The sequence below is a fragment of the Fringilla coelebs genome (genome assembly GCF_963513975.1).
Source record: "Fringilla coelebs genome assembly, chromosome: 12".
Classification (NCBI taxonomy): Eukaryota; Metazoa; Chordata; class Aves; order Passeriformes; family Fringillidae; genus Fringilla; species Fringilla coelebs.
The window spans coordinates 12,196,449-12,213,342 of record NC_140038.1 but is presented as its reverse complement, the minus strand read 5'-3'; the positions used below and the strand labels follow the sequence as shown (position 1 = coordinate 12,213,342).

At 38.7% G+C, this 16,894-nt stretch overlaps 1 protein-coding gene across 2 annotated transcripts; it reads right to left on the bottom strand.

Moving 5' to 3' along the window:
- Nucleotides 1-1,670: 1,670 nt before the first annotated feature.
- On the bottom strand, nucleotides 1,671-15,279 carry DTWD1 (DTW domain containing 1). Of its 2 annotated transcripts, XM_084213718.1 has the most exons (7): nucleotides 14,726-15,020; nucleotides 12,827-13,105; nucleotides 11,602-11,745; nucleotides 10,520-10,793; nucleotides 6,452-6,677; nucleotides 6,309-6,365; nucleotides 6,198-6,216 (listed from the first exon to the last, which is right to left on the bottom strand). In XM_084213718.1, exons 2-6 carry the CDS (start codon nucleotides 13,097-13,099, stop codon nucleotides 6,350-6,352), a joined length of 933 nt encoding a protein of 310 aa, XP_084069844.1. In that variant the 5' UTR covers nucleotides 13,100-13,105; nucleotides 14,726-15,020; the 3' UTR covers nucleotides 6,198-6,216; nucleotides 6,309-6,349. The 2 variants fall into 2 exon arrangements, with proteins under 2 accessions (XP_084069845.1, XP_084069844.1); XM_084213719.1 differs by lacking the exon at nucleotides 14,726-15,020 and adding an exon at nucleotides 15,231-15,279 and having other exon boundaries at nucleotides 1,671-6,677.
- Between the last annotated feature and the right edge of the window lie 1,615 nt (nucleotides 15,280-16,894).

Genomic DNA, 16,894 nt, shown 5'->3' with positions numbered 1-16,894 from the left:
TTCACAAGAGTTCCCTAGGATTCAATAAGCATGAGGAGGACAAGGGAAATCTATTTGATACTGCTAGTGCTAAAGCTCTAAAGTAAACCCTGTATTTTTATCAATAGTGTTACTCTAGAAATATACGTTTCATGACCAGCATGGTTCGAGGTTGTAGGAATTACAAGCAATTTTAAAGTGGTAGAATCTCTTAAATAACTAAAAAGTTCATTCCTGGTGCTACAATGGATTGGGTGTAAATGGAGTGCTTCTTGCATGCAGAGCCATGGAACTGAGGAGCTGATCAGAACAGATACTGGAGGTTTGGCCTGTAAGTGAGCAGTGTTGAAATACTCTATGTGGTATAACATAATGCACGTCATCCTCGATCCCACCATGTGCTCTGTGTAGTGACCTCACCGCGGCCTTGCGTAACTCTGCCTCCTAAGTCTTAGGAGTATTTATTTTTATGATATCTTGCATAGAGAATGCATGAAATTTTTTCAATAGTTTTCATTAGCACATGGAACTGCCAAGATTGGATTCTAGGTTTGAACACCAACAGATGGATTTAATTTTTTCATTCAGATGAAACAACAAACTGTCATCATTTATTGTATGCTTGATTAATGTGCTTTGGTGTTGTCTTGATAACTTGAAGCAGTGGCTTTTCCTTTTATAATAACACATTTTGTAATATATTTCCTTTTTGTCTGAGATACAGACTTGGCTCTGGTCACTGGTGCAAATGACACAGTAAATTCAGCAGCACAGGAAGATCCCAATTCTGTTATCGGTAGCATGCCAACGCTGGAACTTTGGAAAACAAAACAAGGTACTGAAAGACAATGACAGAGTTTAGTACAGAGTTAGTTATGATATATTAATTTCTTACAAGAAAAGTCCCAACATACAGAAATATAAACTAGAAATGTATTTTCTAAATCAATGCCTCAAAGATAAATATACATAGGCACATGTGTAGCCGAAAATGACCACTGCCTATATAGAGAGGGCAGAACTTTGCAGAGGCCTAGAAAACCAAATCCTGGCCATTGCCATCAGACCATCCATATGGTGGAACAGCTGAAGCATTGCATGTTACCTTGATTGTTTGAATCTACTGTGTTTTCGTGGGCTTCAAAAAATTCAAGCTTTTTTTTTGTTTCTTCCTCCATTCCTTTTTCAATGAATTCTTTTAGAATGAGCAGAATCAGCTCAGCCATGCCTACCTTAGAGAGCATTCTGCATTCAGGAGTTTGACACTATAATTTTTTTGGCCAATTCCCTGGCAGCTGCTTCAGGCATTGGTTTTAAACCAGTTTTCTGGAAAAAGTAAGCCATTTTCAAAGAAAAGAGGAAACTTTTGGTAATGTAAAGCTTTCTATATTAAATTTTTTTCCAACACAGTCACAATAGAATAGAATGCAAGCACTTTTATATTCTTAACTAACTCAGGTATGCAGAGCAAAGCCAATACTCCACACCACACTCAGACACATGTGAGGTTAAAAGAGGAAGTAACGTGATACAACTGCCTCAAGTAGACTGAGGTGTGTTATGTGATGTTTCTGACAATGGAAGCTGTATCAAGTTGCTTCCTTGTCTGCTGTAAACATGAAAAAAGAAAAAGACTGTAGCATTAATTCTGCCCAAAGGAAACCTGCAAACAGAAAAACTATACTGCGTGTTTCAGCTGCATCAACTAATCACTAGAAAATGCAGTTTCAGGTCAGCTGAAAATCATGCTGCATTTGGCAAACAATTTAGTCATGAAACTGAAGCCTCAAAAATAATTTTTGAAAGGAATAAAACATTATGATGTTCTTGAAATACAGAATTTTTATTTAACATTTGGAAATTAAATGAAGGCTGAGTTTCAGCTTGAACAAGCTTCTTTTGCTGGAACGTATTTTTCTTCTGCAGGAAAGACAAAAGGATGCTTTTTTAAATCTAAAGGAGTTTGATTCTCTCCAGTTCATTAGTATCCATCTCCAAATAATTTCAGAAATTGTACTAAAGCTTTTAGATTTCATGCCAGTTAAACTGGCTTATGGGCCCAGTTTCATGGATAGACACTTTATGCAGAGGCAGAAATTACTTTTACAAGTAAGGGAAGCACAGTACACAGGATCAGAGGAGGAGCAGGAGTCAGTCTGGGGTATGTTGGTGGAGCACATTCTCTTCTGTTCACTCTTCTGTGGTATGTTTCTAAACATCCTATTGCAACACCAGTGGTCTGAGAAGTCAGCAGTAAAATCATGTGGCAACCGCACCAGTATTGCTAAAGCTAGACAAAAATTTCCACTTTCCATGAGGTGAAAATACAGTCTGCTGTCTGTTTTGCATTAGAGAACTAGTTCCCACCTCTTACTCTGGAACTTCAGAATTATTTGAATTTATTTCTGGCAGATAGGGTGAAGAAATCACTCCACTATGAGTAGTTTTATGTGATAGACTACTTCTAAATTCGACAACATCTCATTTCTCTTCTGAATCCGTAAAACGGCAGCTACGTGTTGCCTTTCCCAACAAGCAAACAGGAAGAATGTGGTAGATTGTTCATATAAACACTTCCTTTTAATGTTGGTATTACTAAGTTTGATCAGTCACAATTAACATTCTCAATGACAGCATTAGAATTTTACTAAAATGGTGTCCCTCAAGACTAGGAATAACAGTTTAGGAACTATGTTGAGTCCTTCAGTACCTTAGTAGGTGACCTCACATTCTGGTATCAGTAGATCAGGAGTTTTAACTGCCACATATTTTGATCCTAGTGAGAAAGTTTTCCTGTTGGAAATGTGCTGCAATCGCCATTAACTTTTGTTAAAGGCAGAATATTCTGAGACACAAGTTAATGGCACCTGGAAGTTTATTAACTGTGTTACAGTAAATGATGGGAATAATAGAACTTTCCCTCCATCCCTTCTTTTGGCACTTTTGAAGGTAGAGGTAAGTAGGATGGATTTTCATATCACATTACATTTTGTACAAGTAAGCTATAACCATCATTTATGTAGACTGATTTTTAGAGCATTCAGGCAAAGTACTGAAACACATTGCAAGGGCAAGGTAAGAACAGATCCCTGTATCATGCTGCAGTTAAGCCTGAGGAACACTATGTGGAAAACCAGATGGACTCAAAAATTGCAAGAAGCAGTAGCAAAGGATTTAAATCAGGTAAGATTACAAGTGCTTTGGGAGGTTGTGCTGTAGATTCCAAGTTGGCATCTCTTTTCAATCTCAATGTATCTTTACCCCATGCTCTGTCATGACCCTTTATTCAACCTCGGCTTGGATGACATTTCTGCTACCTTCCAGGAAAGGAATTGTTTTTTGCAGCAGCTCCATCTCTTATTCATTTTGAGAAAAGGATTAAATACTCCCTCTGACCAAGCTTACAGGCATGCTGAAGTGAAGCCACTTCATGCTCCTGGCCAAACAAAGAACAAAAATACCCACAATAAGCAAAAGCAGATGGCTTCAGTGGCAGGAAATGAATGAGCCAGACTGCAGGTAAAATGGTTCTCTGAACACATCGTGGAGGTTTGCACTGACAGGTTCTTTGTTATCTGGGGCCTCCCCACAGGAGGCCAGATGTCTCCTGTTGTGAGAGGAGATAGAGCTGCTCTTCCTTTTCCTCCCCCTTTAACTTATGGCTGTTTAAGTTACTGCTAATGGAAGCAGAAGCCTGTTTTTCTCTCTTGGTCTCTGATGTTTTTGGAAACAGAAGAGATAGTGAAGGGGTATTCTGATATGAAAGAAAAGGCCCAGAACTGGCCTTTACCTCCCCATGACCCTCAATTTAAAGAACAGGGAGGTCAGTGCTGCTAATTGCACTTGAAAGGATTAACCACTTGATTGCTTTCATTTAGTGGAACAAAATTTTTCTTTAGTCTCAAAGCTGGGGAAATGTATCAGTTGTACTAAGATGCTTTCAGTGTGAGATGGATGACTTGGTTCGGCTTCTTATAACAACATCCAAATTAAATAGAGGATGTAAATATTTTTATACATATGAGAGAAAGGGCAACTACATCTGCTGCTCAGACAGGACAGATTTGCAGCAGAAGTGACAAAAACCTCCCTCCTGCCCCCATAAAAGGCTATCAGAGGAGCAGCAACAGATAGCAAAGAATTACAGATATTAGGTGTGCCTTTGTCCTTGGTGTAACAAATGACTCTTGCATTACACTGAGGACGCACTGGAAGAAAAAGAATCTGAACCCACTTCGCCAGAAGTAAAATCCTTTCTGTACATTAACTTCTGTGAAGTAAAACTAATTTTCTTTTGGAAAAGGTTCTTAATTCCCATTGTTCAAATAAAGTGAGATACACAAAACTTAAATTTGGAAACAATTTTTCACCTTATGAAACTATTTTCCAAAAGTAACGAAGAACAGCTTATACAAGCTTTTATCTGACCTCTGCTTCTTAAATAAAAAACATGTTTTCAGGGAAATGTGTCTTGGAAGTAACTCCCCATCTCCCCCCAGATTTTTCTCTCTGGTTCTTGTAAAACATTAGGTCAGTGGGTTAATTTTATTTTTGTTTGTTTAAAGTGGGTGAAAGTTTCCTTCTCAAGCTATTATACTTCTGTGATTTAAAAAAAAAAAACACAACAATCTTTGTTTAAGAAATACAAGAACAGATGGAAATGTCAAAAGACTATCAAAATTCATACCAAAGGAAATAACATTAATCATTTTAAAAAGCCAAAATAACCTCTCAATAGCAATAAGAACCAAACGAGTAGGCAGTGTTGTTTCAATAGCACTGAGACACGACTGCTGATTTTTCTCATTGCTTGGCATATGAACTCAATATATAGGTAGATATAAAAATTATCTTTTCCATTCTGACTTCAAGCCTGTGTTTCCTGTGGTGCTGTTATAGTTCATGCACATTTCATAACTTTATAACTTAACCAGCATTTTGTTCTGCAAATGGGGATATATTTTTGTTGTCCCCTGAAATGCATTTTTATCTGTGCCTGTGCAGATAAGCACACCAATATGAGATATGATGTAAGAGAGTGTATTTTTATCTTGTGTTTGAAGCAATATTAAGATTTCACCTTGAAATGCAGGTTTTTTTCACTATTAAAAACGCAGTACAAACCAGCTATTTGAGCCTGTATAGACTGCTGTGTAAGTATAAAAACGTTTTCTTGAAGTATTTTCCAAGAGATTATTTCGATGTTCACCAGGGTGTGTGAGTGCCCTCCTAGAGAGTATGCTACAAGTGAGAACAAAAACTTGGATGTTTTGTTTAAAAAATAATCTATTGTAATTTTTCAGTCTGTCACTTTGACAAGACATATTTTGTCTTAAGTAACAAATTTCTAGGAATATTTAGAAATATTTATCCATCTTATATTGTAGCTCTAATGAAACATTTTTTCTATCTTAGGAATATAACGTTTATCAATGTTTGACCTAAAATATATTCATATAACTCTGCTCTAAAGCTCAGGTGTATTACCTCTGCCAGCACTGGCTGTGCTGGTGTAGCTTGGCAAAACTACATTCACACATGATGACTCTGACAGCAGCACTTACAGCTATGACAAAACTCCCATCAGCACAAAGTCTTACTTAGACTGTTCTAATCTGCCCCATTACTGCAAAAGGAAAAACAAAGCAGATTCCCAGCCTGCCTAGTTTGAGGAAGCCTTGTCAGAAATATTGTGGTCAGAACCACCATTTGTGGTGCCTACAATACGCCATAGTGACATTTGTTAAGTCAGTGCTCCCCCAAATAATGCTATGTAACAGTAATAAACACTTAACTAAATTTGTTTGAAGAAGTCTAAAATTACCCAAGAAGTTGAGAATAATCCTAATATAAGAGTACATGAATGGTACTACAGAAATCATACATTGTATAACAGTGTTTAAAGAGACCACTTTTTTTAATACTAGAAGAGTCTTCCAGAATTAAACTTGAAAGTATATAATTCATATTCAATTAATGTGCTCTTTCATTCTCTATTGCTACTATTGCTCTATGGCAACCATCTGCTCATTCAGTAAGCCTTTGATGCCATGAAGGCAAAATCAGTATTGCTGTGTAAACCACAAAGAAAACATGTGACATAAGTATTAGTAACAATGAAAAGCCAGTATGCTAATTCCTTCTTACAGTCAAAAGAGATCACTCCTTATGGCAACAGGGGTCAGGTCCTCCACTCCCATCTCAGGAAATGTGCTCATCACAGTGAGCACATCAGGCCTGTAGGTAGAAGTACAGCAATATTTAGGAAAATGTAACTGTTTTCAAATAAGTAACTCTAATAAGACTGCTCATGTGAGAAGTTCTACAACCTCAAGCGTGCAGGAGGAGGTCTGCAGCTCACTTCTGGACATTATTTAAAGTACAGTCTATTTCCAAAAAAAAAATCTTAGTTATGTTTGTGCAGTTTATTATTAGAAAAAAAAGTAGTGTCATGCACCAACAGACAGCTTACTCTTTTCCTGCACAACACTTGGCATCTTTAATCAATGTATACATAAATGAAAAGAAAAAAAGCAGATTATCATATTGTCCTTTGTAGCTCTCTTTCAAAATCTCCTGATGATAGTCCACAAGGAAATAATAAATTGCTTCTATTGTGGAAAGGTATGTATCTGGTTTTCCCTTCTGATGACGCCAAAAGCAAGTTTTCCTTGTCTTCAATTCAATTTGCAGTAACCCTGTAAGGAAAAACGATGACCTAGATTAGACAATGTAGATTGGTGGCCAGAATGTCAAACAAGACTTTAGCACCAAGACTTTAGTTTTGTTTTCTGCTTTGCTGCTAGCCTGCTCGGTGCCTGCATGAAAATAATTTTTCTTCCAGTACCTACACTTTTCATCTGTAAAACTGAGACAATAATTTTATCATCCTTTTTGGACCACTTTGGAATTTGATGAAGTGCTGTAAGTCCTAGGTTACAACCTTCAAATCTGCAGTCAATTACAAGTTATCCTTTCATTCAAACAGCCACACAGCCCCTCAGTAAACTGCAGAGTCGCTTCACACGGCAAGAGTGAAACCCACACCTGCCAAGACTCATGTGTTCAGAAAATTATTATTTCATCTTTTGCAAAGTTAATACTTTTCAAGTAAAACAGAATCCTTTAGACTATTAGTGTTGCTGAAGAGAGGACTATTTGCAAGAGCCAGGAACTTTTAACTTATGCTTGTTAAGTAACTGAAATGTCACTGAAATTACTCAGGACTAAGTATGACAGCATCTTGTAATTAAGTTTATTAGATACTAAAAGCATTCCCACTTAAGATGAAAGAGGGAATTTGGTGTCCGTATGGCAGAAAAACAATCTTTAATCTACTTGTAGTCCCTGTAACTATTTTATTATTCAGATGAATTTTAAACAGGTATCTTAGTTTTTATGTTTCCTAAGATGCACAAACTATTCAAAACTGAAACCAACTCAGTGTGTTACCACTTTGTAAACAGGATGGGCACTTGGATCATGAAGAACAGGGTACCCACCTGTCAACAATATCAGAAGCAGATTGTAAAGTTATCTTTTTCTATCACAATCTGATACTCTGTCTCATGGGGCAGTTTAATGCAGGTAACAGTACAAAAACCAGTATGGTCTAAGAATTGCTTGGAAGTTATGGACAGGGTAGTTTCAGAAAGGTCCAAATTCAGGCTGGAGCCCAGCACTTGTAATTGTACACTTTTAGCCTACAAACTGTGTTTAATTCTTTCAGTGTAATTGCAAGAGGGATTCAGTTGTTTGCTTTGCAGTTAGTAAAGTATGGTATCCTGCATTGTAGAAGAAATCTCAATTACAGCATTAAAAAAAAAAACTGAACAGGAGAGTCCCTGCATTTAAATGTTATTATTGACATTTCTGAACCAAAACCTCAAAATAGCATACACGGTCTAATTCTTACCTCTAATAATCCTACACATGTGAAACTTAAAATAGCAGTAGGAAACTGCATTAAGCTTGTTGCCCTCAAGTTTCCAACACTTGAATTCTCAGGCCCAACCAAAATGAAAGCTTCCAACAAATCCACAGTGCTTTCACCCTAAAAGCAGTGAAGTAAATCTCAGGGATGATTCTCCAACATAAACTCCCACGTAGTTGTGGTTTGAATACAAACAAAAGTTCACTGAAGGCAGGACCACGGACACTACTGAGCTTACCACAAGTGCAGTATCAGTTACTTTCAGACAAAAGACTTTAGGACCCTTCATAAAAAACCCCAAAAACCAGAGGGGGTTAAGGATAAAAGTTCACTGAGCATGTTTCATCTGTACCGGATCTGTATACAGCCAAAGGCAATGTTTGCTTACAAATACTCACCGTTCATATGAAACCCCATAATGCTAATGAACAAGCTAATAAAATATTTGGCTGATACAAAGCAGTTCAAACTTACAGAGAAAAAGACCCAAAGCAATCAGTTTCTTTAACAATCATGGTGATGTTGCCAATAAGTTCCATCACTAACGTGAGAAAGTCATCATTAACATTAGATTCAACTGTTTGTTTTCTGATCTAGGGATCACTTTTAATGAAGTAATCAATCCTAGACATTACCAACTCTCATGTATTTCTTGTCTTTACCTGATTTCATTTTGTTTTCTAAAGATATATTAACACTTTTCCAAGATAGAGAACTATTTTTTGTCCAAGTTCTCTCAGCTTATTTTAAGATTGATGTACTCATTTGCTTTCTCTTGCAGCAAAATTTACTAGATTTACTGTCTATATAAATATAAGCTTACAAAACACAAGGCTTTTCTTGCTTTTCTTTACATTTTCTTGGCTTCATTAATGTTTTCATTCAATATTTCTTGTAACTTAATCTTAATAAGTATGGCAATTACTTTTTATTTGGAATTATGAACACTCCTTTTTGAACTTTAACATATGATGGATATTTTGTTGGATGATGACTTCATTTGCAATCTAACTGAAAAATGAAAACAGTTCTCTATTTTTCATGTATGTACAACATAAAAATGTCATCAGTTTATGCCTAAGGAAACTCTGCCCCATTCATCTTGGAAGTGAAAACTGCAATCTCTAAAAGGGGTATTAATACAATTTATGTTCTTTATGACAAGCAGTAAGGAAAGCAATACATGCACAGGCTGTTATAACCAATGTGTGGATGGGTAAAATTCTCCCATACTAGAAACTGACTTGCATGACACTATTAAACCTCACAGCAATCCTGAAACTCAGGAACCCAGGGAGCTGCAAAACAGCTGGAAAACAGCTGGAACTGAGATTGGCTCTAGAAAGGAGAGAGAAGTACACCAAATCAGCACTGTCATGGGGAAACTGGAAACTATTCAGGAGCTCCAAAGTAACACCAATTAAGACTTTTTGACTAACATATGCACTAGGCTTCAATGGAAATTTTCAGTTCCCCTGGCTGCCTGTTATTTTCCTTGAATTTGTCCTCTTAAAATAAGTTTCAAATGCCTTACATTAACATGCAACGTGCACTTCCTCTAATCTTTACAGTAATACTTCAATGTAGCTGATAGAGCATGTTTTGTGTTAAACTAAATACTTATAACAGGATTTTAATTAGCCAATACATCATACTAACATGTGGAATTCTTTAATAAACTGACTAGACAGCGAGGCAACATCCATCTTCTATGTAAGAAAGTCTGTGAAATTCCTTGTAGGATCCAGTGTGAAGCAGTAGTAGTGTATATGTGTATGTATATATTAGTATATTGCATATAAACTCGACAACCTGCCTCCCAGCTAAGTGCACTTTTTGCACTAATGAAAGTATTTTCAAACTCCTGTTCATCTCAAAGGAAATGGAATGCTATTGCTAAATTGTTTTGTCTTTTGTGGTTTTAATTAGAATGCTTAAATGTAAACTTCTTGTAAAGAACCTAAGACAAAAACTTTTTGCAGAATTACCAATTTCTGCTCTCAGAGTTGGAAGGGTGTGGAAGGCAAGCAGCCATTCTCTTTTTGGGAATGATCTCACTACTGGAGTAGTGAGATCATGGAAATGTCCATTAACAACTTGAGGAGAAAGAGAACCCAAGCCATGACAAACCTGGGCTGAACCTCCTAAATCCTAATTTACCTTCTTGGGGCCTGTTTGCCACAAACGTACACAAATGGTCCAGTGATTTCTGGAAAGCAGACAGCCACCTGCAAAAAAATCTTCCTGGCTTCCTTCAGAGGCCATTCTAACTACTGTTCTACTGTCTAACATGACAGCTCCCATTCTCTGAGACTGAGGAAATTTGCTCCAACAGAGAAGTGAGACAAATAAATGTAAATGCTTTCTTAGTACTAGTATTATCTTTTTGGAAAATAAATTATACGACATGAAAAGTAATGGAGTCTGGCTCAGGAAGTATTTCACAGCCCTGGAACAGGCTGCTGAATCCTTCATATACGCACTCAGAGACAGGGGTACATACAAGCTTACATTGTGCTCAGGTCTGTTACAGACCTATCCCCTACAGACAGTCCCCTAATCATTTCTGCAGCAATAATGTCTCAATATCAACTTGTATTTTTTTACCTTGAAGTCGTTCATCAGTTATTATCTTGTTAGTTTGATTCCAGGTACTGTCAATAAATATTATTTTTTTCAGTCTAGTGCCTTCACTCCTGCTGCTTGAGATGCATTCATTTGGATTTTTTTCTGCTTCAGGTTCTAATTTTGCTTGTTTAAGAACTGGCTCTCTGGAACAGTCATCATCACTGGAACAGACGTCTTTCTTGGTGTACTTTTGGAGATGGAAAGCAATATCTTTTACTGAAACTGAATTGGGGCCAGGAAATATAAGCGCTATCTGAATGAAGAAAACAAAGAGATGAGTGTCAATAAAATCTAATATTAAACAGACATTTTCTACCCTGTCTATAAACATTTAAATCAGGACAAGATGAAATAGTATCTCTTAAAAATATTCTATTGTCCAATACAGTGTTAAATCCATGTTGAAAACATGTTAATGAATTGAGATCCTTAACAGAGATTTTTAATTAATGTTACTTCCATGCCTCTACTACCAACTCTAACTCTTCTGTATAAAAAGATCTTTCAGCCAAGACACTGGTGTCAGCCCTGAGGAAGTTAGGTCAAATGTCACTTGTCACTGCAGTATATGGGGCAGGAGGGCCAAAAAGTAAAGCTTACCATTTAAATGAACATATACACCCAAGTTCATAACTCACTTTTTTTGTGCTCTGTGCCATGAGAGACAAGACTTGAATTTTAGTTGTTTTCCTCTGTCAATGTTAAAAATCTTAAGGAGGTTTAAATATTGCAGCTACTAATATGAGCACAATATTCAACTGCTGTTTAACGTGCTCCAAGTTGAATACTTTCATTTATAGGCAAAATATTTCTTCAGATACACAGTAAATCGAATTCTCCATTATGTGAGGAGATGAACATAGAAAATTCAAGGTGGTTAAATAGTGCTGCAGTCTTTCTCAGCTTTGGAGAAAAGGTTACAGTCCAGAACTGTGTGTTTCCAGAGCCAATCTTTGAGAGAGCACAGGATGGACTGCACTAGTGGAACAGGGCCCTACCACTGCAGGAGGAAGCTGCACCTCCCCAGGGTAAAGCCTGGCTATCTCTGGAAAATCTCTTACTTCGTGTCTCTTCTCTTCATACTCTGGAATGCAAGGGTATTTATAAATTGTAACATCATCAGGTGCCAGGAGCTTAGCGTGCACAGCAGTGCTTTTGCCGTCGGTTTCGTTTGGGTGTTTAATAATGTCAATCTTCAAAGGTAACTACAGTAAAAGAAAAAAAAAGCAGTATTTATCATCATATTTACAAACATCTATTAGAACCTTACAAGAACTTATTAGAACTTACTTAGAAACTTATCTATTAGAAACAAACAAGAACTTATTCAAAATTTGTAAAAAATTCCTATGGGTGTGTAATTAAAATGTATGTGATGATTTTTTTTTTAGGTTTAGAACTAAACTAGAGACAAGTTAGAAGAAGCACCTACTACATTCAATTCATGCAAATAGCTAAATAAGCAGTGATGCACTTTGGAATGCTGCCAGGAGTAGTGTGGTAAAATCTCCAGAAATAGAATCAATAAGGTAAGCTGGATGTGCTCTTAATTTGAGCAATATAATAGTTCTAAATATGAATACTTATCTCTATTAGGTATTGACTCAACTGTGAAAATGACTATTTCAATGAAAATATACCTCAGTTTATTAGGTCAAATTTCAAAAGTACTTCTAAAGTATTTTTATGATGCTTTCAAACTCCACTGTCTTCAAAATGCATCTTAGATCCTAACTAATTTTGCAAAATGTCTCAGTCCTCTCTGATAGTTTCCCCAGGTAACTCAGCTGAAAGGCATTACACTATTTATATTTTAACAGCAGTTATCTGAATTATAGAACCATGACATATAGGAATGTCTTTTAGGTCACATTTTATGTAAAATTCACCCTTGGTTTTGGACAAATTTTTTGTTCACAATATAAAGTTTTCTGGCCAGAGTTATTAGAAACTGAAGAATGTGCAAAAGCACCATAAAGAAACTTTCAACAACTAAGTGGAAACACAGTTGCATGAGAAGCTGAGTGACTTCAGCCTATATTCTCATCTAGAAGATAAATAAATGTTTATGCGAGGATTGGAACATTTTCAGTGTTTGTACATGTAATTCCTCAAGTAAGAACAGTAATTTTATATAACTGTAGTTTATTCATACTTATAGCTGTGTTCAAAATGAATGTCTGTAAAAAATGAGTCAGAAAAAGAAATGGCTGCAGACAGACTATTCTCTGTCCACAGTAACTAAACCCCCAAAGATATTATAAAAAATCATTAAGCAATACTAACCTTCACAGTTGGAATTTCTTTGGTAGGGACAGTTTCAACAGGAACAAAGCATGTATAACAATAAAACATCCTTGAACTATTGCATCGGGGGCATTTTGATCTCCCACTCTTTTTTGCCTTTTCCAGTACTTCCTGGGATGCTAACTGTAATTGTTGAAGTGGATTATCTTGAATCGATGATGGAGTCTGCAGTAGGCTTTCCAAGCACTCAGTATTTCTTTTTGCTCCTTGAGCATTTTCTTCGTTTAAAAATGGAGATGAATTTAAAGACATGGTTAGCTGAAACAGACAAAATGTTATTTTATGAACTAATTGACTGGAAAATATTCTGTATTATCCCATGCAACAAAATCATCTCATTAAAGAAGGTATTTCCTACAACAGAAAGAATAATAAAATAATCAGATTCAAGAGATTTCAGGGAAAGTATGAGATAAACAGCTGGAAAGAACTTGAGATCTGCATCCTTAATGCACATTCACTATCCACTCATTTAAGTCCTGCAGAAGTCTATACTTCTCTGTTAAGATCTGTGCCTAAAATTTTATGGAAACACTGGTAAGCAGTGTTTACCTGGATGAGCAATCCCATTAGTCTCCAACATGACCACTGACACAGAATTATATGCCTACAGGATAGAAATTTGTAAGTGAAAAGTTTATTGTGCTAATTTAGATCTCTATCCTAAAATTTATTGCGTGTGGGCCAACCAAATAACCTGAATGAAATTCCTTTTGGACAGAGCTTTGTGAAACAGAAGAAATTTTCCAGAAGAGCTTGAGGCTGCAAAGTAACAGCTATAAAGGGCTTTGGTGCCTCATGTTCCATATAGGAAGTGCTGACCCAGTCTAGACTTCCACAACTTTGTGTTTATTTAGTACCATCGATGGATATTTGTCAGGCTTTCTTCGGGAGAGCTGTTGTCTCACCCTCTGCAGCTGGCACAGAATTTTCATCATGTAGCAAGGCATGAGAAACATGACCATATGCCCACCCCGGGGCAGACAGAATAAGTGCTGCTGTGCTGTCACAACCCCCTCTCACTGATGCCTCGGGGCGCTCTCTCATCCCCAAAGCAGCCCCCAGCCAGGAGCCTGCACAGCCTGCAGTAGTTATAAACTGCCTTTGGCACTTTGTGCTGCATCACATGCAATGAAAGAGGTTATTCTCAGAATTTACTTTCAACTAATTTAACTTACTTTTTCATGTCAAGGATCACACTTATAAAATCATGTAGCAAAGTCATGTTTAACAAAAACAAACAAACAGTAAGTCCTGAAATGTAATCCAAAATGAAGCGTTTAAATAAAATCAAGTGTAATGTAATTGGAAAGTAACAAAACCAAAAAACTAAGCTAAGTTTCCAACACCAAATTAAAATCAATCCCAGAAAAAATTGTTATTTTCTGGTAAAATTAAATACTCATGCATGCTATGATACCTTCCCCTCTGTCTCTGCCAAGGTCTAACTTTTGAAAGGTCAGGGAAGTCCACTCAAATAAACACAAAATCTAATATTTTCTAGTGCAATTTCCTTTCAAGTTTCTCTGAGATAAAGCCAGTATACTTTACATCTCAGAGTAACCTGTGCTATTATCAGGTTTCCTCAAGAAGCAGAGGGCGAGAGGCCCTGGAATTGGACATGCATTCCCAGCCTGCAAACTGATTCTTTTCAGTGTAATGTCTTACACTCTGTGGCGCTCAACGGTGACACCCTGAAGCATTTTTATTATCCATGCTGACAGGGATACGCTGTGGCCCCAAAATAATAGCTGTGCCCACGCTGCAGCACTAGACCTACAGTACAGTACACTTCAGAAAATGACCGGCTAGAATTTCAAGATCCAAATCTCATTTCAGACAGATATTTTTAAGACTAAACAACAATTCCATCTGCACCTCATCTCCGAACCCCTGGTAAATCGCTGCCGGCGGAGGGTACCCTCCACACTCCAGCCGCAATTCTAGGGCAACTCAGCACGTCGGCCGGTGCATCTCGGGGGGCCGTGTACAGCTCATGGGGGCCAGAGCCCCGCTCCGTGCCGCCGCTCGCTGCTATCAGCCCAGCGGGGGGAGCGCAGGCCGCCTCGGCGCGCAGCGCTTGCAGCTTCTGCGGGCGGACAGCGCAGGGCGCTCCCTGGGCCGCTGCCTCTGCCCCCCAATAACAGCGCGGTTCTGCCGTGTCTGAACGACCTCGTCCCGCCGCCGCAGCGCACCGCGGCCCCCGAGGGCGCAAAGCCGCTTCCGACCGCGGGCCGCCGAGCCCGCTCCGCGCACAGCGCGGCCCCTCGGTGATCCCGAGCCGCGCTGTTTCCTCTCTCCTGCCGCCACCGCCGCGCTGGGGCGGGAGCTCCTCAGCCGCTCCTCGCCCGGCTCCGGCCCCCCCGCACCGCCCGCTCCTCACCCGCCGCCCGGCGCGGCTCCCGCGCGGCCCTCGCAGGCCCCGGAACGAAAGTGCGGGGCTCGGCCGCCGCGGGGAGGCGGGGAACGGAAACAGCCCGGGGCTGAGCGCGGCTCCTGCGAGCCGCCTCTCTCTCCCTCAGGCGTTTGTGTTGGTCTGGGCGCCTCACGCCCCGCATCGGCTCTTCCCTGCTTTGGGTCACAAAAAACTGGCCAGAAACCACTTCCAGCTACCTAGGCAGGGGGAGAATCCCGCCGTGCCCAGCTGGGCCCACGCCAGGTGTTTCCTGCCCTGCGTCCCCTGCCCAGCGCTGCCCTCTCCGTGAGGCGGCACTGCCTGGGAGGCGCTGAGGTGTGAGGCTGCCGCTTTGACTCCCATCAGAACTCCAGGAAAGAGCGATCCGAAGTTTTATTTTTTTTCTTTACTCTGTATATTTTCTCCGCACGCAGTAGTATCCTTAGAGCATATTTATTGGCTGGAGGAACTGTGCTGCCGCATTCCTCTCTGCTTGTTTTGCATCTCTCTCTAAAGGGAATATGGGATCTCTTCCGTGGCATTCCTTGGCGTGGTTGAGGATGCTGCTCCATTGTAGCATTTACCCAATATTCAGCCTTTAGGGTGAATTTCGGCTAATCTGCAACCTTCACAGAGCTTCCAGCTTGTAAACAAAATACTGAATACCTGAGAATAGTGGCAGATTTGTCATTTTTTTCTTCAGTGTGCATTTTAGAAGTGCATGAATAATAGTAGTGTAATATTGTGGAGGTAGTGAGTTGGAAGTGGAAGTTCTGTCTTTGTGATTCAGTGCCTTTACAAGTCTTTCATGTATTTAGTATGTTTCTTAACATCTAAGGATATGAAATAGTATTTTGTGGATTAGGAATGTAAATATTGAGAATTGAGTTTGAGTGCAGGTTGTATTTCCAAGACTCTTGGGCACTGCAAAAGAGCTTTGTAGAAATGACACGCCTTTAAGAGAGCAGACTCTGCTGGTTTTTCTTACACTTACACCATGGAGGAAAATGCCTGTGAGCTGTACAGCAATTTTCTTTGGTCGGAACCTTGCTTGAGTGATGATCCTGAATCAAGCTTTGTTTAAGAGATTTCATCAGGCCATGCAATTAATAACGTAAGAGAAAGTCCTGAACCTGAGGCAGAAGATTCTGATGAGGATGAAAAGGGGAATAGTTGGTTCTGATTTTACCTTTCTCTCTTTTCTTACACTAGCGGGACTGCTAGGGAAATCTTTGACAACATATGCCTTTCTGGTTTGTTGAAGAATTCAGTATAATGTGGTTACCAGTGATTTGTCAGAATGACATTCGTTTTGGAAGTAGTAGGACATTCCTTTTGACCTGCCTACATTATTTGCAAGTATTAATTCGCTCAAATATTTTAAACCAGAAAATTTGCTCTTTTGAGCTTTGAACCAGAACTTTTTCCCCACTGGAACAAAGAAACAAAAAATGCTTGAAAAGATGTGGAACATTTCATTATAAAATATTTTTTTTTTTAATAGTAGATATCTAGGAGGAAGAACCTGACATAAAAATAGAAGCACCTAAATTTAGGATAATATCAAAACAAAGTATTGAATTTTTTACATTTTAAAGTTGGCGTTACTTAACCATTTTACCCAGAAATCACAGCATCACAGAATGAGCATG